General features: G+C 44.3%; 1 protein-coding gene across 1 annotated transcript in view; it reads left to right on the forward strand.

Moving 5' to 3' along the window:
* LOC147452517 (integral membrane family protein) overlaps positions 1–21221 on the forward strand; it is a 48656-nt gene extending 27435 nt beyond the window's left edge. Inside the window, exons 3-5 of the mRNA XM_086518171.1 lie at positions 18660–18730; positions 20106–20204; positions 20869–21221. Coding sequence (XP_086374297.1) covers positions 18660–18730; positions 20106–20204; positions 20869–20979 — 281 coding nt within the window. The 3' untranslated portion in view covers positions 20980–21221. The remainder of the gene's footprint in view (positions 1–18659; positions 18731–20105; positions 20205–20868) is intronic.
* The last annotated feature ends 540 nt before the right edge of the window (positions 21222–21761 follow it).

Consider the following 21761-nt stretch of genomic DNA (forward strand, 5'->3'; position numbering starts at 1 on the left):
GTGAATATGTGAAGTGCGACATGGCCAAGTTGGCATCTCGTGAGAAAGTCGTCATGTGCAATAACTGTCTATATGTGGAAACTCATGTGCGAACCCGTCAAAAAAGTGTCTAGAAGCCATGAGAAGTGTATCCATGTGGAGCTGCATGCATATGGAGCTGCAATATGCTTTTGCACTTGGTTTGGAATTTACCTCATTCGCAATGGAGTTTTAGTTCAAAGAAGGTCATTTTAAGGTGAAAAACTAAAAAAATAGTAGTAAAATGGCCAAAAAATGGTGTTAAATGGGTCAAACATGGTAAAAATGCTACATCACTCAGGGTGTCATGATTTTTAGGGTTTTTTTTGGGTGGAGGTGGGGGGTTGTTTTCTTAGAATAATTATCATCACTTTTTGTGCATTATGAAGAAGGAGACAATAGCTTTCATGGTGGTGCTGTAGTGGAGTCCCATCCTTCTTGTTTTTGGGTGTGTGAGAAGTGAGTTAGGGTTTCCTCCCTTCAAATTTGTGTGTAGACTTGTGTGTGAGAATGTTGTAGTTCTTGTGGATGTGTATTGATGGAGAGTCGAGGAAAGAGGCTTGGGTTTTCTATAGGGTAAATTGGAGTTGTGGCGGTCTGATTGGAGGTGAGACTACAAGAAAGAGTGAAAGAGATTGGAGTATTGAGGTGTGCTTGAAGGTTTTTGGGTGTTCAGTTTTGTTGCCTAAGAAAAAAAAGTTTTTGTGTCTATCACCGGCTAGTACATTGTAGAAGGGCGATACTAATTCAATTACTTGTTAACTTTACACAGAGGATTGAGAAGAAGAGAGAACACAGATGTGTCTAGCGACTAGAATGTCACTGTGCACACGAAGACCCACACCTTGTAGTCCCCAAAGACTGGCACCCTTTTGGTATTTCATTATTCGATTGCAAACAAACGACCCGAACACTTACACCAAGCTGTCCAAACCTGTCAAGGGCTGAATTTGCAGGATTTTGACCCAATTTCGGCAACATAACTGAACCAAAATCTCTGTATGTCAAAAGTACAAGTCTAGGACAGACTCCCTTGCAGTTTTGAAGCTTTTTGCTGAACGATAAGTGAATTTCAGAGCGCTGTAATTTTCTATTTAGGTCACTGACAGGTGCCCAAACACCTGTATAACTACCCCAATGCTTCCCTAGTGTTATCTTGCAGTTTTGGTGCAAAACCGAAACCTGCAAATAAACGAAGCAAGCTGTAATTCTCTGTTTTGGATCATTTTGAGGAGAGCAAACACGTCTATGAGTGTCTTAGGAGCTTCCAGCTTCTACACGCAATTAGACACTTCCCCTTCAACTAGGAGGAGTTTTCACATGAGAAAATTCTCCATTTTTGCAATTTATCGCGATGGAGTTGTGTATACCTGTGGGGGATTAGCAATTGGCTAATCTGGTTTAGCAATTTGCTAATCTGGTTCCTATTCAGAAGGCTCTTGCCTTGGCAAACGCGCATAAAACCCACAAGACTGTACATAGTCATTTGAGGAGCCCAACTAGTGGGACATTACTATATGTGTATGGGGGGAAGAGATGTACAAGAGTGGAATCATCGCGCTACATGAGACAAGGGAAGAAGGCAAGCTTTCCTTTAAAGCTTCAAACCTGAAAATCCACTCACAATGAGCAAGAATAGCCCCTCCCCTCCACTATGCCCCTTATGGTTCAGTTTCCTAACCCCTCTCAACTTATAAGTTTCAATGACTTGGCGAGTGGCCCAAATTCCATTTAGGCGCACAGAAGCTTCCTACTTCTTAGAATTCAGAGCTAATTGGCTCAACCAGTTTCCGATGGACCGACCTTGATTCTCGATTTGAGAAACCAATTTGGCTGTAGCCATTTCACACTGGCCATGCAATGTCCACTTGCACCTTTTCAAGGGTTTCGGGAAAAACAAGCAAAGAATCAAATAAGTAAAAACATATTGTATGTATGTAGTAAATATGTAGTGCATATGATGGGAATCAAAGATATACATGTTTTCGAAAATGTAGCGTTGAACAATTAGACAATCCCACCAGCCTGGCTACCATACATATATCAAGCGTAGAAGTCGGCTTGTGTACTCTGATGTACAAACTTCTCTACCCAAATTCTATATGGAAAGAGTAGAAACAATTGCTTAACTACTCTTTGAAGGATCATGAACCATGCTCTCACTTTGCTCCGTAGAGCTACATCAAGTCACTGTGGGTTCCATTTGAAAGGCTTCAAGATGTAGTTGCAATAATTGAGGTGAATCAACCAATTCAGACTCTTCCATCCATTTTGCATCCAATGATGGATACTTCTTGAACTTCGCAAAGTAGCTTCTTGCAACCTTTCCTCTAACCTTCCTTTCCTTATGTACCAATATTTGTTCAGGAACATGAATCTCATCCACCTCTTCCACTTCGGGCTGTTTCTCATCCCTCTGACACATCACCAATAATGGGCCTTGGAAGGCTGCATGAAAAGAAATATGCATTTTCCAGCCTTCTGGTAGCTTTAACTTGTAAGTTACATCATTGATCTTATCCAAAATTTGAAAAGGACCATAATATCGCATATTGAACTTTGGAAACAAACGTTTCTTGCCTTTCCTTTTCCTTAACCTGGCCTTTTCAAAGCGCAAAAGTACGCAATCACCAATTGAAAATACAAGTTCAAGACGGTGAAGATCAACAACTTTCTTTTGCTTAGCCTGAGTCTTTTCAAGGGCAATCTTTCTCTTCCTGTATGTTTCATCCATATCTTGCACATACTTGTCTGCCTCAAATACCATGTCCTTAGTATGCAAAATGGGTGGGGCGCTCTTTCCGCCTTTCACTATCTCAAATGGCGCCTTGCCTGTGTACATTGCTATTGTAAGCATATTCAACCTATGGTGGATGGTGTTCCCAAGTTGCCATGTGCTCTGACACATAACATTTGAGCAAATCTAGGAGAGTAGAATTTGCCTCTTTTGTCTGTCCATCAGTTTGTGGATGAAATGAAGAGATGAGAGAGAGAGAGAGAGAGAGAGAGAGAGAGAGAGAGAGAGAGCTTCGACTTCTACCCTTTGGTCAATTCTTGTTCCATGGCGGCCACCACATCAGCATCGGGCGCCACAAAGACTGCCCAAACACCCTTCACTTGGACATATGGCCTGGCTACGGAGGACCTAGCCAGTATCAAGACGGCCACTAGACATTATTTGGGTTGGACAATGGTTGAGGGCCTCTTCCCTTCATGCATCACAGTTCGAGAGTGGCTCGAGTCTGTTCTCGTTGGTTGCGAAGGTAGCATCTTGGAGCTCATCATGCTAGGCTGTAGCATCTTTCAGGTACAACCTCCAGACGACCGGTGTGTCGAGCCTCTCTACAATTTCTCTCCTATTGTTTCAAGGACCTGACTGTTGGTCTTAGAGCGATGGACACTAGACTTCGAGGTTGAGGAGTTCGATCGCAAGCAACGTGTGAGGATTCTAGGTGCTAATCCTTAATTAAGTACTTAAACTCATGATTAACACTTAAGAAAATGAACTGAACTCAGAAACAAGACTTAGAATACTCTGTGTTGATTGATTGAATCATTGCTTGAAACTGAGTACAATAGGCTCCTTATATAGGAGACGAAGAGACACAAATGAAAAGACATGTCTCTTGGTGAAGAGACATGAATTTAGACATAAAGACACATCCTTTCGGGCGAAGAGCTGCAACCATTGGGCGAAGAGTCGCACCCGGGCGAAGGGGTGTAACCAGTCGTCGAAGGAGTGTGGCTATTGGCGAAGAGGCACGTCTCTTGGGCGAAGGGTCGTGACCATCCAAGTGCTGGGGTCCTGCTTGGCATGGCACTTCGTGTATCTGCAACTAGGAGTAGAAGTAATATTGCAACGTAGTCACTATCATGACATTCCCTCCCTCTTTAAATAAAACCCAGAGTTGAAGAAAACTCCGGGAGAAGGAAATGTATTGTTGTAGTGCTTCTGCATCCAAAGCTCTTTCTGTTAAGTCCCAGGTCATGGCACTGTTATTGACCATGACTATTTTTCCAAACTAAAAACTGATCATATCTGCAACTTGATAAGTGCCTTTGTCAAAGTCATTTGTAACTTCCAGCTTTGTCCAATAAAAGATTGAATTTGTATCTGCTTTGAGTGAAATTATTGGTAAATTGACTTGAGTTTTCTGTTGAGTGATGACCACTGGTTGGAAATCTGTAAAGTATTCCATTGGTTTGTCTGGAACAGTAAAATCCTCCTGAAGGGATGTCTTAGACTAAGACAGAGTAGTTTTTGAAGGTATATCCATTTGTAAAGGTTTATCACTAGAACAATTCGTGTCCAAGGATTCATTTGCAGCAACTGAAGTCGTGCTGCAAGAGTCTGTATCTGCTTTATCCTTTGCACCGTTGAAGGCAAGAACTGGAGTCTTCAAGTTTGAAGAATTATCATTCACGATAACATCTGGTATCTGTTTAGAGACAAAGACTGTATTCTGCAAGGGCGGTGATGAGGCGAATTTTCCTGCCTCGATCTCACAGTCAAAGAAGGGGTTATGTGCTTGTTGGTTGTCACATAAGAATTGGAATCTTCTGAATTTTCAGCTTCCTCAGCGGGTATTAAGGCTTCCAATTGACAAGGGGAGGTTGAGGAAGATGTTGCCGCTTAGACCTCTGAAGGATCCTCTTGCACAAGGAATGGATCAATAAATCTTTGACTTGACCAGCGGCAGATAAGAAAGACTTAAATGTAGGGCATGGCTCACGAGGGGGAACTTGTCCAACGTCGCAGCATTCACGACCGAGTACTCCACTAGGATCGGATATATGTGCCACTAAGTAAGCCCATCTTGATATCACCGATGATCCATTGGAAGCTTCATATTACTGCTTCTGTTGCTGACGATTCCAATAAGAAGTTGGTTGCTTAGTACTGTAACTTTTCCAAGAATATTCATGCTGAGACTTTTGGTGCTCGCTCGAAGGTACTTTGTGTCTAGTTGTCTCTGAGAAACCATGCCTTGGGTGAGAAAATTTTGGTTCCGAAGGCTTATGTTTGAGTGGTTCTTTCTGGTCGACCACTGAAGCGTCCGAAGAAAATGGCAGAGAAACTGCAAGTGTAGTCCGAGAAACAGTTGGGTGACTCCGAGAAGAGGTTTGCATCTGCATCTGAACCAAGCGAGTGTGAATCGATGCGAGGCTTGTTGAAATTGTTGCCATCTGCTCTTTGAGAACTGCTATCAGGTCCTCGAATTAGCATTCTCTGTCACGAGATGTTGGCATGGTTTAGTCTCAGAGGGAATACTGAGAACAAGCTCAAGAAGGGTGTCGTATATATTCAGGTAAAGCTGATGCTGAGGTCTCGCCGAGCTCTGCTAGGAAGTCGAAATCTAGGTCCGATGCCTCGAGATTGTCGACCTCGACGACAGGAGGTGTCTCCTCTGGAGCTGGCGACAAAGGTGTAATCCGGAATGAGGATCTCGCTGTGTCACGTGACACATCCAACCGTATGTGTCTGTGGACAAGCTACAGCATGATCAGGGTTTAGTTTAGTCAAGTCAGTCTAGAATAGGAAGTGATCTGGCACTTTTGTGAGTGTGTTCGCAGACAGTGCATGCCCAGACACTTAGTATAGATGCATATCCTCTGGTTGCACACAACATGATCATAAGCATTCCCGTGAGAATCCATCAGAATCCTTCAGGGGAATTTTCCAGTGCATTTAGCCTATTTTTCCTATTTTTGACATTTTTCACTTAATATTTTAAAGTGACTTTTGTTGGAAAGTAGGTAGGGCAAATTGAGTAAGTTTGTATATAAGCAAACCTAGACTAGCACTAATTGGTAGAAGAGGCAGCAGGAGCACCAGTGCTCAACAGGCAACTTCTCAGCAAGAGCCCTTGGTAGCGTTTTCCCTCCAAGCAAAGACTTCCTCTCAACCAAGACCTTCCTTGGCTGGCGTTTTGCATCATATGCTCATCGCCATTATCAACCTCAGCATAGCGTTTTCAGCAGCGATCAATCGCCACCATTCCCCCCTTTTTGGCTAGCGTTTTCCATCAGCAGGACTCCATCGCCAAAGGACTGCAGTACCTAGCGTTTTTTGTCAGCAAATCAGCGTTTTTACAAAGCCATTTCAGTAGATAAGAACCAGCAGGAATTCAGCCATAAGGACCAGCAGCAAAGGCAACGTTTTCTCTTGCGTTTTCAGCCGCAGCAGAATGCAGCCTATTAGCGTTTTTGGACAGCAGATAAAGAGTAGCAGATTTCAGCCATAGCGTCGGTCTCGCCATCCCCGTCGTCGACATCGACCTAGCCTAGACTTGCATCGGTCACATGCATTGAGTTTGTACCAATTTGTGCAATCAATAGTAGACCACTCTCGCCGACGAGAGTGGGGCCTTCGGAGGAGGGTTTTACAATGTTTCTGGTGTCGTATTCTCTTATCTCTCTATCTCTCAGTCTTATGCACTTGCACGCACAGTGTCCATTCACTTTGTTGTGATCATTGCACTCTCTCATTAAGAACGAAAGGCTCTCCCTTCCATAAGAATAAAAGGAACCTTGAGCACAGTTCAAAGCGCTCATCTTGAGCAAAGTTCAAACATTCATTCTGCTGCACCTAACATTGGTATCAGAGCTTTGGCAGTGTTCTGTATCAATCAAGGAAAGAACCAAAGAACCACATAATTTTTTTTTTTGCTTGTTGAGGTCGCACGAACCCAAGTTCGCTTGGGCGTGTCGATTCCTAATCGTGTTTTTGAAGAGTGAGAGGAATCCCAAGAAAGAAGGGCTTGTCCAGCCTCCCCTTGTGCCTCTTTTTTCACTCATAGAGAGCGGACCGTGCACTTAGCGGCCGGCCAATCAATGTGAGGTAGGAAAAAGCAACCTTGGTGTGAGCGCAAGGCCGCTAAGGGGTGCGTCCGTGGAAAAGAGAACTCGGGTGAAGAGAAGATCCTTCTCAAACACAGATTGCAAGCGAAAGAAGAACTCAAGACCCGCAAGAACCCAAGTTCCTCGTGAACTTAAGAACCCAAGACCCCCAAGAACCCAAGTTCCTCATGAACTTAAGAACCCAAGACCACAAGAACCCACGACTTCAGGATGGTCATCACTCGAAGCGGAATGGATACTTCGCTTGGAGGTGATGAGCGTGAGAGAGACGAAGAAGATTTTTCTCCACCAGGAGGTTTTTCCGACCCTCCCCCTTCCCCATCTACGTCAAGGATTGCACTAACTCCTATGAAGGAGTTGCCGCAGTTGTTTATGGACAAGAAGTTAGACCGAAAAGCAGAAATAGAGCGTGAACATGAAGAAAAGATGGCAGCCATAGAGCGTCAGTACACAGAAAGAGTGGCAACCATACATCGCGAGAACAAAGCAAGACAAGCAGAATATGACCGCGAGACCAAAGCACGACAAGAGGAGCGATCAACACATGAAAGAATTCTGGCGACTCTTTTCTCAAGTTCAGGCACAGATGCAAGAGATTTGGGAAAAGGAGACTCTCTCAGTCTCTTCTTCTCCCAAGCATGACACACATGATTTGCATGATGATTTGAATGATAATGATGAGAATGATGATTTGGATGACAATGACAAGCATGATGATTTGCATGATCAAGATGTGATTTCTCACAAGCATGATGATTTGCATGATCAAGATGTGATTTCCCACAAGCATGATGATTTGCATGAAGATGACGTCATTGTTCACAAGGATGATGAGTTAGTTCATGCTTTTTCTAGCGAAGCTAATCTCGTTGTAGATTTGATCAATCACGAAAGATCGATCTTGGCTCTCGAGCCTAGGTCCAAAGAACCCTTACAGGAAGTACTATGTGTTCGAATGATTTGTCCGCACGCATTGTACGAGTGTTTCATTCGTGATCGTTTCCTGTATTTTAGTCAGCGTCTTTATGTGATCCCTTTACCTAGGCATGACATATTGTACGTTGAGCACGTTTCACTCATGAATGAGCACGAATGTATGCGGATTGTTCATGAGAAGCTGAAAAGTATGTATGTAAGGAAGTCACATTTCATGTCCCTTCCTTGGCATGACACAGTTGTTGAAAGAGCACGTGAAAGTATGAGCACCAAGCATGGGCATTTCCATTGTGAATTGCCACAATTGATTGCTTTAGATCAAAAGAGAGAGATTCGATCTCATTGTTTGCGTGTGTGTGGTGAACCATTTGGCACTCCGTCTCTTTGTTCATCTACATTGCATGCACAGTCTTTGAGGAAGACAAGATTTTTTCCAGTCACTTTACATGGAATAGGTATGTTCATGTTAATGTGTTGGAAATGGTTTCAAGAATTTTCAGCCATAGAGATTCTTGAAGAAGAAAGAAGCATGACTCTCGACGAAGTTGAAGCATTGAAGGAGCCACAAAAGACTTTGTGTCGCTTTCGACGCGGCCCAAAGAAGCAAGCGTTGTAGACCTTTATGAAGTTCAAGTACCGCACGACCCACACATCAGAGTGGGCCGGCGAAGAGTCCCTTCCAGGATTCCGGATGCTATTGGCGATTTTCCTCGACGCCATATAGTTCGGTACCAGTACCTCACTTTGAAAAGGAGGAGATGTCATGTAACACCTCCAACCCTATGTGTCTGTGGATAAGCTACAGCATGATCAGGGTTCAGTTCAGTCAAGTCATTCTAGAATAGCAAGTGATCTGGCACTTTTGTGAGTCTGTTCGCAGACCGTGCATGCCCAGACACTTAGTATAGATGCATATCCTTTGGTTGCACACAATATGATCATAAGCATTCCCATGAGAATCCATCAAAATCCTTCAGGGGAATTTTCCAGTGCATTGAACCTATTTTCCCTATTTTTGACATTTTTCACTTAATATTTTAAAGTGACTTTTGTTGGAAAGTAGGTAGGGCAAATTGAGTAAGTTTGTATATAATCAAACCTAGACTAGCACTAATTGGCAGAAGAGGCAGCAGGAGCACCAGTGCTCAACAGGCAACTTCTCAGCAAGAGCCCTTGGTGGCGTTTTCCCTCCAAGCAAAGACTTCCTCTCAACCAAGACCTTCCTTGGCTGGCGTTTTGCATCAGATGCTCATCGCCATCATCAACCTCAGCATAGCGTTTTCAGCAGGGAACAATCGCCACCATTCCCCCCTTTTTGGCTAGCGTTTTCCATCAGTAGGACTCCATCGCCAAAGGACTGCAGTACCTAGCATTTTCTGTCAGCAAATCAGCGTTTTTACATAGCCATTTCAGTGGATAAGAACCAGCAGGAATTCAGCCATAAGGACCAGCAAAGGCAGCGTTTTCTCTTGCGTTTTCAGCCGTAGTAGAGTGCAGCCTATTAGCGTTTTTGGACAGCAGATAAAGAGTAGCAGATTTCAGCCATAGCGTCGGTCTCGCCATCCCCGTCGTCGACATCGACCTAGCCTAGACTTGCATCAGTCACATGCATTCAATTTGTACCAGTTTGTGCAATCAATAGTAGACCACTCTCGCCGACGAGAGTGGGGCCTTCGGAGGAGGGTTTTACAACGTCTCTGGTGTCGTATTCTCTTATCTCTCTATCTCTCAGTCTCATGCACTTGCACGCACAGTGTCCATTCACTTTGTTGTGATCATTGCACTCTCCCTTCCATAAGAATAAAAGGAACCTTGAGCACAGTTCGAAGCACTCATCTTGAGCAAAGTTCAAACATTCATTCCGCTGCACCTAACACGCTTTGAACTCGCACCAATGGCTGGAGCGAAATAATATTGTTGATGAGTCGACCCGGCACTCGGTAAGAAATAAGCCAAGTGAGGTAGCGGCCCAAAATGAACTTGAAGTGCGGCAATTGAATAGGCTTGCAAGTCAGGTATATGTGCCACACCACCCAAGTCTCGAACTGTGTCGCATGGACATGGGTGACGTAGAGCAAGTACTCTTGCAGGGCCGGCACAACATGGGGCACCAAAACGGGTTCTCCTGCGGGAATATGGGCCGGTTTTGGAACCGGTACAGCCGCTTGGTTGAATTGTGTCGCATGGACATGGGTGACGTAGAGCAAGTACTCCTGCATGGCCGGCACAACATGGGGCACCAAAACGGGTTCTCCGGCGGGAATATGGGCCGGATCTGGAACCGGTACAGCGGCTTGGTTGGGAAATGTACCGCGTGCAGGAGAGAGAAAGTGTTGGAGGAGAGAGAGGGTAGTGTGGAAATTTGCTCTACGTTTTTGTTAAACGCTGGCTGGTTTAATGGAACGGGTGTGTTCAAATAAAGTCCTTTTTAATTAATGTAAGTGGCCAGCCAGTTTGGGTGCCCTTAGTGAGTTTAATAAAATAAGTTGCGCTGGCCTATTAGCTGGTTTAATAAAATGTCATGCAAAGGGGCTTGCGTAGACTTTTTTTTTTTAACGAAAGGCTGCCAGCGTAAGATTTCAGCGATTGGTGAGGAGTCGCCTGGCTGAAGGGTGTGCGTAGGGAAGAGACATGCGAAGAGGCATGAGAGGGTGCGATCTTCTGTAGGGGGTGCGAGCCTTTGGGCAGCCACCAGCGGGTAGAGGTGCCAAGAGGTGAGAGGGTGTGTCCCTTCACCAAGGGGTGTCTGCCCCTTCACCAAGGAAGGCAACACATGAAGAGGCATGCGCGGAACGAGCACCTGCTGCTGCCGGGCCACGCCTGTAGAGAATCAACAAGCACGTGAGCCCAAGCTTCGGGTAAGAGATGCACGTCATCTTTCTGCAAGGCAATGTTTGCTTTGGGAGCGGGTAAGGTTAAGTACGCTGGCTAGTATCCATCAGGAAAGCCCACCTTTCTTCTGCTTCCATACAATTGTGGGAAGGGGGGGAGAGGGTAGCGGCGAGGGTGAGAGGTTCACAACCTTTAGGTCCCGGGAAAAAATTTGCTCTCATACCACCGTGAGGATTCTAGGTGCTAATCCTTATTCAAGTACTTAAACTCATGATTAAGTCTTACGAAACTTGAATTGAACTCAGAAACAAGACTCAGAATACTCTGTGTTGATCGATTGAATCACTGCTTGAAATTGAGTACAATAGGCTCCTAAGTACGCTGGCTAGTATCCATCAGGAAAGCCCACCTTTCTTCTGCTTCCATACAATTGTGGGAAGGGGGGGAGAGGGTAGCGGCGAGGGTGAGAGGTTCACAACCTTTAGGTCCCGGGAAAAAATTTGCTCTCATACCACCGTGAGGATTCTAGGTGCTAATCCTTATTCAAGTACTTAAACTCATGATTAAGTCTTACGAAACTTGAATTGAACTCAGAAACAAGATTCAGAATACTCTGTGTTGATTGATTGAATCACTGCTTGAAATTGAGTACAATAGGCTCCTTATATAGGAAACGAAGAGACACAAATGAAAAGACACGTCTCTTGGTGAAGAGACATGACTTTAGACATAAAGACACATCCTTCCGGCGAAGAGTCGCACCTGTAGAGCGAAGGGGTGTGACCAGTCGTCGAAGGAGTGTGGCTATTGGCGAAGAGGCACGTCTCTTGGGCGAAGGGTCATGACCATCCAAGCGCAAGGGTCCTGCTTGGCATGGCACTTCGCGTATCTGCAACTAGGAGTAGATGTAATATTGCAACATAGTCACAATCGTGACACAACGGATCCCTAGCTTTTTGGTCACTCTCTTTTCCATCCCTCCCGGTCTATCTTTCAGGTTAGGGCTTGATTACACCAAGTTCATTGGCTACAAAGATTGGCACACCTAGGATATAGGTCTACGTATCGGCTACATCCATTTCCTGGATACAGTTCGACTTCGCGATTCCACCAGAGAGCTGGTTCGTCTACAAAGGTTGGCGGTTACTGGTCGTCCGGACTTATGTATCAGATGCCATCAGTTTAGGTACATGGTGAGAGACTACCCCTCCCACCCTCGTCGCCGTGAGCCACATAATCCCCCACCTCAAGGCATAGTAGAAGGATGGAAAAAGACCCCTCATTGCCATACTTTTTGGTGGGTGCCGCCTCTTGTAGCGCCATACACACCACCTCGACAACCTCCCTCCATGATAGTCTCGTAGGTTTCAGCTACTCTGTCGTTTCAACTGATATGAGATATACCCTCTTCTTCGTGCATGTGCCCAGAGCTACCTCACATTTAGCTATGGAGATTGACTTTCCACCTCTGCCATCTTCTCTAGCCCCTTCTCCCATTCCACCCCCACCCACTAACACCATAGCTCCACCCCTTGCTACCCAGCCCAACCCCCATGGTACACCACCCTCTCTACCTCTTTTATGTGTCGCACCACCCCCTCATGTTCCTTGATCCTTCATAGCTTCTATGTCGCCAGCTTGACAGTTTTCTAGGGCTGAGTACAAGAGTGATAGCACTGGTCCATTATTGGTTCAGTTCTACATTCTATGGCGTGCACAAAAGGCACACTCTCTCCTAGGTAGGTAGTAGAGTCCCATGCTCTCCTTCTCCCTACCTTTTGTCTTCAATATCTTCATCAATGACATCCTGGATGAGAGTGCGTTTGACCTTGGCTTAGTTTTATTCGCGGAGTCTAAGGAGGAGTTGCAAGCTAGTTTAGATCGATTGCATAGTTGGGCGGAGAAGTGGGGGATGAAGTTCGGCATAAAGAAATGCCAGGTGACCGTGTTTAACGGGGACCTTGAGGAACTTATTGCCTTTAAACCTCACATCAGACCTGAGGAGATTTAGGTAGCCTCAGAGTATATGTACTTGGGCATATTAATAGACAACGAAGTCTCGATCAATACTATCCTTGAGGATAGGATTGAAAGTACACGTAAGTCTCTATATGCCCGTAAACACCTTCTATGCTCTAGGAAAATTCCAATGTGGTCAAGGTTGGCCTTTCTCAAGGCGTGCGTCTTCCTAGTGGCGACTTATGGAGCGGAGATTATGGGTTCACATGACATCAGGAAGTTGAACCCATTAGAGACGCTTATAGCAACTGGAATGAGGTGGGTAGTTGGTAAGGCCGCAAAGTCGAGTTCTGTGGCAGCAGCAACTCTTCACGGGAGTTAGGCCCCCCCCCCCGTACCAGCTTATTGTGCAAGACAGAGGGTACGAGCTTTTACGGTTTACCAAGTACGCAGGTCTAAAAACTTGGATTGCAGACTTGGTTAACAATATACCAGACTGGAACCAATTCAAGAAATGGGCTTGGTGTAAAAGGACAAAGTTTTGGGGGAAGAGGTATATCAACAACGCTTCTGTTGAGACCACAAGACAGGAGAGCTGGAAGCTCTGGAACACTCACACCAATGTGTCTCCCTTGATCCTTATATTGAGAGGAAGTATGAGGACACGCGTGGATACCTCTTTTGGCAGAGCATTCGAAAGAACCTTGGTGGGATGGAAGAGAGTTTTGTTACTAGCAAGAGTGGATGGTTTAATGCTTAAGGATAAGATTGAGTGGACACAGTCTAGAACTTGCCCGCTGTGCGGATTGGAAGAAGGCGCAAGGTCACTTACTCACATGTTGGTACAGTGTCGTGAGCTGGATAATCTCAGAAACTCAATACAACCCTGTATGGATCATGCTAGACGGCTGTTAAACAATCCTAGCGGTGAAGATACCAAAGTGTTACTCTTGGGAGGGGAGATTAGCGGAAAGCGATTGCCAGGATGGGTCGTCCCCCGTGGGGCCCAGAATGGTCGTCGTGGACCGCAGCTGAGGAGTGCCTATGCGGATAACGTTGCAACATTCCTCTGCGGGGCCGTACCGCGATACTACAATGCTCTGGCCCGTGAGGGTGAAAGGTGTAGCGGAAGTGAATGTTGAACTTTGCTCAAGATGAGTGCTCCGAACTGTGCTCAAGGGTTCCTTTTACTTATGGAAGGGAGAGCCTTCCGTTCCTTTAGTGAGAGAGTGCAAGTGGTCACAAACAAAGTGGAAAAGATTGTGAATGAAGGTGTTGAGACTGAGAGATAGAGAGAGAAGAATACGACACCAGAATGTTGTCAAACCCTCCTCCGAAGGCCCCACTCTCTATGGCGAGAGCGGTTTACTATTGATTGCACAAATGTCTACAATGCAATGGTCTTGCCGACGATGTCGACGACGATGATGGCGACGACGAGACATGCTGAAATCTGAAAACGCCAAGGGCTGAAATCTGCAAATCTTGTATCTGCTGAATTCTGACTCTATTTCGGCGACGACGACGATGCGACGATGATGCGCTGAAAACGCAGATGCTGAAATGTGCGAATAGCGGCCTAAATCTGCAAACATTGGCTGATCTGACCGTGCAGGTTTGGGGGCTGCGGTACGGAGTAGATATGTTGAAAACTGAAAACGCTGATCCAAAAACCCTAGGCCTGAACTGATGTGTTGCTGCAAAAACGCTAAGGGATCTGTTGTTGCTAGGCTGATCAGGAACTGCAAAACGCTGGGGCTGATCTGCATTTGCTGAGAAAACGCTGGCTGGTCTTGGTAGCCTGAAAAGGCTAGGTCTTCTAGCTCGTCTTGCTAAGAAGGTGCACTTCAACTGTGGTCTCTTGCCTCTTCTGCTAGAAAGTGCTAGCGCTAGCTTTCTTATATATTATCTTGCTAGAATTGCCCTACCGAGTTTCCCAACAAAGTCGCTTATTAATAATAAGTGAAAAATGGCTAAAATAGGGAAAATAGGTTCTGTGCACTGTAAAATACTCCTGATGGTAATGTTGATGATCATGATGTGTGCAACCAGAGGATATGCATCTACTTTAAGTGCCTGGACATGCACGGTCTGCGAACAGACTCACAAAAGTGCCATAACACTTCCTAAGTTAGGCTAATTGAACTGAACCCAACCCTTGTCATGAAGTAGCTTGTCCACGTACACATAGGGTTAGATGTGCACTTGACAGAGGGTGTTTGAAGCTCGTAGGGCTTGTAGTCATTGCGTACTATGCGGTCCCGCCTAACATGGTCCTGGGGCTTTCCGAGCGTGTCTTGGCGACCATGGTTGGCCCGATCGAGATGCCTCCTTTGAGCCAACGGCCACTTTGGGTATGGCAGTCCTACCGGACATCCGCTGGACGGGGGCCTTTTTCTATCGGGCGAAAATCCCGGAGTACCTGAGCAAGATTCAACACGGTCTGTGAGTTGGTTTGTTCCTCTCTCTCGGTCTTGGTCCTTAAGTGCATCACTGAATTCGTTTGGTGATTTCCCGACGTTACCTTCGGGTGGCGTGACTAACAAGGGAACATGGACTGACTAACATGGCACGAAAAGACTTTTTACTTCTCCGAGGGGGAAACTTGCTTCCATTCCCCGTTGACATGCCACGATACGGCTTGGAGGTGCTTTTCCCCTTGTCGGCAAGTCGGCAAGATAACTTGTCTTTGACTCGTTTGCATGCACGCGAATCAAAGGCAGTTTCTTGCTGGCTTGTTGGCTCTAGCCCAAAAAAGTAAAAAGTAAAAAAATCTTTTGCTGGCACGGAGACATGGACAGAGGTTTCACGGATGGTTTTTGTTATTCGTCACACCTTACAGGCTATCCAAACTTGGGTAGGCTGCATGCCATCATGCATGGCAACAGACAGACTGACACATGGCTTAGGAGCTATAGAGTGGCTACACAAACAGGATTGTTATTGTTTACCAGTGGTTCTATCGATGGACCATACTATCCCGATCCCTCGCACCATGCGAGTATTGTCGAAATCGGCAGTAGTCCCTACACTGGGATGTCCTTCTGACTACTTTGGCTCTTGATTTACAGCTGCTCGCTCCTTTGCCCTAGGTTAGGTGTTGCGACCACTACCACATGATGAGGATGCGCTTTCTTTGTCTCTTGTCCCAAGGCTTCGGCCAGGGATCACCAGAGCTTGGCTTTGATCCTCTGTCTTGTGGCCGTTCACACTGTTGATGTATGTCTTTCAGGTTCTAGACTCTTCATTGGTGGACACATGGAGTTACATATTGTTACTTGGAATGTCAACTGCTTGCCAGGGATTTAAAATTCACGTAATCACTCAAAATGACATTAGAGTGAGCATCTAGTTAGTAAGGTAAATCTTTTGTTAACGCTGACAAGGTCATGCATTTATACTATTGGATGAAGGGAGAAGAAACCAATTTTGAAAAACTCCAATTTTTATGGTAATTAACTCTTTGTGATCACGTAAAATTTTTGAGTGATCACGTAAATATTAAATCCTTGGCTTGCATCACACTAGCATCAGTGGTCTCATACATAATTTACTTGGAATGTCAATGGCTTGCATCACACTAGCATTAGTGGTCCCAGAAAGAATTTTCTTCGTAGAGATTTGCGTTCTCATGTAGATCGATATGTGGATATATTCCTTGTGCAGGAGCACAAGTTATGTTTAGACATTTATCGTAGATGTGGAAGGTGCTACTTCGGGATTCTCATACATTTTCAGAAACTGCGATTGGACAACGGTATTCTCGTAGTGCATTTATTTGGGACCCCGTTGGCATCATTGTGTACGTGACCATGGTACTTTAGTACATGGTAGAGCGATGTGGATTACTCTAGAGATTGATAATACCCTAATTGGTGTATGTGTATCTATGCCCCCACTTCAACTCATGAGAGACCGGAGGTTTGGTAGTATATTGTAAATGTTTTGCATTTTGTGGATTCATGGGTTGTTGGTGGTGATTTCAACAATGTAGAGACCATTGAGGATTGGAGAGCCGTTTAGTCCCCCATCTTAACGATATGTAGCACCGTGTGAGAGAGATGCTTGGGACAGATTCCTTTTTGCAGTTTCTGGTACAGATGCTTGGAATACTTCATCTGTGGCTCACACTTCACAAACATTGCAGTTTTCGTGGGGTTTTAGAAGGCAGTCTGATTTTATATGATTTGGCTCGAGAACAGGGCTCTCTGATCATGCCCCAAAGGCATTTGAGAACCTGACTTGGTGTTACATGATGCTTCATTGTCACAATTGATTCAGGATGTTTGGACATATGCTGGTTCCATTGACCCCGCGTCCCATTTGGCTGCATGCATAATGGCATCTTCCGAGGCTTGTAGACAGACAGCTCTGCAGAGAGGCGACGAGGCTTGTTCCGCAGGGAGTGAGAGTTACAGGACCGTTTGAGTTGCATTCGTTGCCAACTCTAGGAGTTTCCAAGAGATGAGTTCCTGGGAGAGCGCGCGAGGTTGCCACTAGGGAGACACATAGTCACATTCAGACTGAGAAATCCTTGAATTCGTCTATCATGCTTCGGTCTCGACTTGGATGTCCAAAGCAGATAGGATGAACAAGGGTTTCTTTGCACACTTCCGGGAATGTTCCAAAGAGACTTCCAATAGAACCTTAGGCGGTTCTGCAGACAGGCTGCATACAGATCCTGATGAGGTTCTTGACATAGCTTTAGATTACTTTGAGCTTACAAATGATATTTTGCGTGGCAGAAAGGAGGTTTGGTCTCATGTGCAACCAGTGGTTACAAAGGTTATGTGCCACAGGTTATTAGCCCCCTTCTCTATGTAGGAGATGCATGACGCAGTGCTTGGCCTCGATGGTGCCTCTTGTCCTGGAGAGGATGAGTTGACTAGACAATTCTTTTTGCAGTTCTGTGACGCTCTCAGCCCCTCCATACTTTTGTGTTTTCAACACAATTTTGATACAAGAGAGATGCCTGCTTCTATGTGTTCAGTACTTATATCTCTTATACATCCTCCCTGCTGATTAGTCATAAGAGCCGTTAGAGTTAGCCCTTTTCTCTTAGCTACTTTTTATTATTTCAATTTTTCATGTGATACCTGAAGTGTATTGTAAGTCGGAATGTATCTGATTGGTCCTACAGGTTAAGTTTTGTTCGACAATTTCAGCGTAAAGCTTGGCTAATGTGTGGCCATCATGATGGTAAGATAGTTACTAGCGAGTGAAGGACCCCCAACCTCAAATATCGGCACAATGGTAGGTTTCAGGAAAGCCTTCCTGCATAGTTCTATCAAACATGTGCCAACGAAGGCGCCAGTGCCAATGTATCTCCATTCTGACATGAACGCTCAGTAACTAGACCATCCTGGTCACATAATCTGCTTGTGTGTAGTCTATCAATGGCATGGCATTTCAAACTGACAATGAAGAAAGTGAAAGTTTAGGATAGAGACCCTGGTTGTAGTGGTAGGGAAGGCTGAGTTGGCAGTGTATAAAGACTAGTCGCATACTATCTCCATGGTCAGCAGGAGTAAGGCTCCATGCCTCTCTAGAATCCAGACAAAGCTAGAGCATTAACTCGAGGCACTCCAACTCAATAGTTCAACAAGCCAGTCATGAGATCTGTCACAAGTAATGCCCAACAAAGGTCTCTTACAGGTCTGGTCTCAAACCTCTAAGGTTGCCTAAAGATGGCCTAGGACCAAATTTGGGATCAAGACCTAATATAAAGTGGACAACAAGTCAATAATAAGGCTGCCAATTTCATCAAATGGTTCAAACTAAGGTACAGGACATGAATAAGCTAAATAATATACGTAGGGTCAAAGTAGCCAGACAACCTCAAGGTGCAGCCTAGGTGCCAACATCTGGATTCTGATGATTACATGATCTCCAACATTGATTTGTGTACCGCAGGTCTTCTTTTAAAATGGAAAGACAAGGGACGAAAAGAAGCTATGCATGCACATGTGTGTTCTGCTTGTGTATGCATGCGGGTTCTTCACTTTGCATTTAATTTTGTGGAGATGCGTGTGTTTCTAATTGGTTTTGTGCAGGACTATGCTATGGAAAATTGGAAGCTGCTTTATTATTCTTTGTGATTCCTGCTGTTCTGCTTGGACATCTGGTACGCTTATCATCTCTTCTTTCCTGCTTGCAGTATTTTTGATGCTATTTCTTTTGTGAGGATCTTTAATCTCCTTTTGCTACTTGGACTATCTCCTTCTCTGTCTCATTCTCTTGTGGCAAGCGACTCGGGGCAGCTCCCAAGAAGAGAGAGCCTCTGCCTATATCTCTTTTATCTTCTTCCAAATTATCTTGTTGCATGCTGTGTTGTCAACGAAAAAGAGTTTTAGGTGTGCAGTAAATAATGTATTGTTGAACACCTTCAACCTTGAGAACCAACCACAAGTAAAATTTTAGCAAGTTGAAATGATCAAAGGTTACCCAGCAGTGAGTGCAAGTCTACCTATGGTCGTACAATATGCAAGCGTGGATATGTCAGCAGCACTCAATTGCAGTGATATGTTACGGTCAGTAGAGAAAAATGTGATGGAGCTCAGAGCTAGGTTTCACGAAATGTATGTCTGATTCTGCAGAAAAAGAATGGAAGGTAGCAATTAACCAAGATTAGCTCCAATTCAGTACTAATCCAATATGAAGGGATCAAATTTTAAAACATTTGGGAGAAAGCTTGATCTGCACCCACTCTCAAACTGAGCAAATTATACAATCTGCAATAATTGCAGTCCATGTCACCGCACATTTTCTTGGCATTTTGTCAAAAACACTGCATGCATTTTTGGTCGTTGGTTGCGTGTGAGCTCAAGAGTGTTTGTTCTCTGTTGAAGCAAGGGTTTCTTAGTTTCATTAGTTCAATGGACAAAGCTTTAATGGAAGCATTGACCTAGTACCTAACATTTAGAAAAAGTAGCGTTTTCCATTGCTCCTGTTGAACGTGAAGATTTCCAGTGGATTGCATGTCCCATTCTAAGCTCCTCATGTTAGGTTGTATCTTTTTTACTACTATTGCAGGTTCCCGGTCATGCTAAGCGAATGCTGGGCTCCTGATATGTACTATGTTATTCTTATGGTTGTTTCAAACTATCATTTTCAAGTTCCATAGGTATTGTAAAAGAAGTCCAGCATGTTCTGTATGTTTGTTCAAAACAGGATAGCCATACTTAATACTGAGTTTAGGCATTAATCCTTTCTATCTAAGCTTTTTTCTAGTGCTATGCTTCATCATGGCTGTGTCTGCCCTTGATCTACAGAGTCATGACAGAATTAGTACCTAGTTCTACGCCCACTATTGGGATTTGATGACGTTAGCGGGGATGTTGTAGTAAATAGTCAATACTATGCATTATGAAGTTGATGGTTATATTGTCTATAGTTGCAGTTTCCTTTATAGGTGAATTTGGGCTCTTCCTGGATTCATCTACGTATATATGTTACCAAGTCGTGATTGTTATTGAGTCTGTATGCTTTGTATGCTGCAGTCAGGGCTAGCAGATGCAAGAGTGGAATTAGCTTTATTGTTTGCCTGGATAAGTTTATTCACAGTCTTCACAGCTCGGAAGTTTTCCCAACCGATCAAGGTAAGTCATCATTATCTTCCACTTAACCAAAGCATTGGTTCCTTCAGTTCAACAAGAAGCATTGTACATCAAAACAGTGCATTGTGCATCAAGCTCATGGCAATGTCAGTGCTGTGTGCACCTATATAAGACTTAAAAATATCATGTGATGCTCTTAACAAAGCTAGGGTCCCAGTTTGTAGGATTCCTTGAAGTAGGATGTCTTCGGTAAATTTACAGCTGGTGTTGAGTGATGGCCACTTATCTTATGAGCTCGCTCACTAGCGGTGTCACATTGACCATTGTACTTAGTTCTTATTATGTTGTATTTCCCACTTACATTTTGTTGGCCTTTATCATCGTTTTGAATTGTAAAGAAGAAGTAGCTTTGTGCCTCCCTTGAACAAGCAAGGGCTAGTTTAGTCACCTAATTTTTCCGCACAAAGTGAAATTGGGTTCAATGAGCTACTTGCATGGAGAGCTAAAACTTAATGAGAAATAGTATCCCCTAGCCTAAGGTCAGCTTGAATTCTAGAGCTTAAAAATTGCATAAATGTCATTCACTCAGGGGGGGATGAACTTCAAATCTGTTTGCAAGCGGGCGCACAAAGCAACAGGCAGCTTTTACAATTGTCAACCTGAGTTTTATGTTTTCTTTGCTGATTTTGTTTTTTGACGTGATCAGGATGATCTGGGTGATAAATCAATTTTTATGTTTAATGCACTCTCCGAGGAAGAAAAACAAAGGTTTTTGTCAAAGTTGGAAGGCGGCACTCTAGATAGGGAAACAGAGTGAAGAGACTTGGTATTGCTTAGTACACAGCTACCTTCTTGTAAACATATGTATAGTGCTGCTTTATAATACCTGACTTTGTAGCCATAGTAAAGCTCAAGCAATGCTGACAGAGGAACTACTTCAGAATCATGCTTACTTTGATTTTGTTACGAGGAATGTTTCTTTTGTTTTTCTCTGCAACCTATAGTTATTGTCATCATCATCGATGCTAATTTATCACCTATCTAAGGATATTTTGTAAAGTTTTCGGGATTCCTGTGTTTAAGGCTTTCTTTGACCTTTGTCATATTAGCTTTCTGACTGTAGGAAGGTCTATAGGTCTGATTGGTACATCAAAAACAATTCTGTAAACCAATAAGAACAGGTAAAGAACAAAACAAAGTAATGTAGGGCCCTAAAATATAAAATGTAGATCCTTCCATGCAAACGTGAAGAGGAAAGTTGGGTTTTTTGGTCTATGGGACACTATCCTAATGTTGACAAAACATATTGGAAAATTCCTTTTCCTCTTGTGGGATGCTTCCTAGAAACTCCTTGCTTATTTTCACTTGGAACTCTCCCACTATTGGAACCAGTGCTCTCAACTCTGTCAACCCTATCAGGCGCTCGTCTCTGAATAAGGGTACCTTTGTACCTCATTGCATCTAGTCGATACCTCCCTATGGAAGGAATGGTATGTGATTTCTCAATGGTGTGTCATGAGGCTTGACTCAGTGAGTAGCTTGCATTGCCATACATTATGCATCTCCCTTTTATTCTTTCCTTGCCCACAAGACCTACAA

This window comes from Adiantum capillus-veneris, chromosome 8, assembly GCF_014529385.1.
Source record: "Adiantum capillus-veneris isolate H3 chromosome 8, ASM1452938v2, whole genome shotgun sequence".
NCBI lineage: Eukaryota > Viridiplantae > Streptophyta > Polypodiopsida > Polypodiales > Pteridaceae > Adiantum > Adiantum capillus-veneris.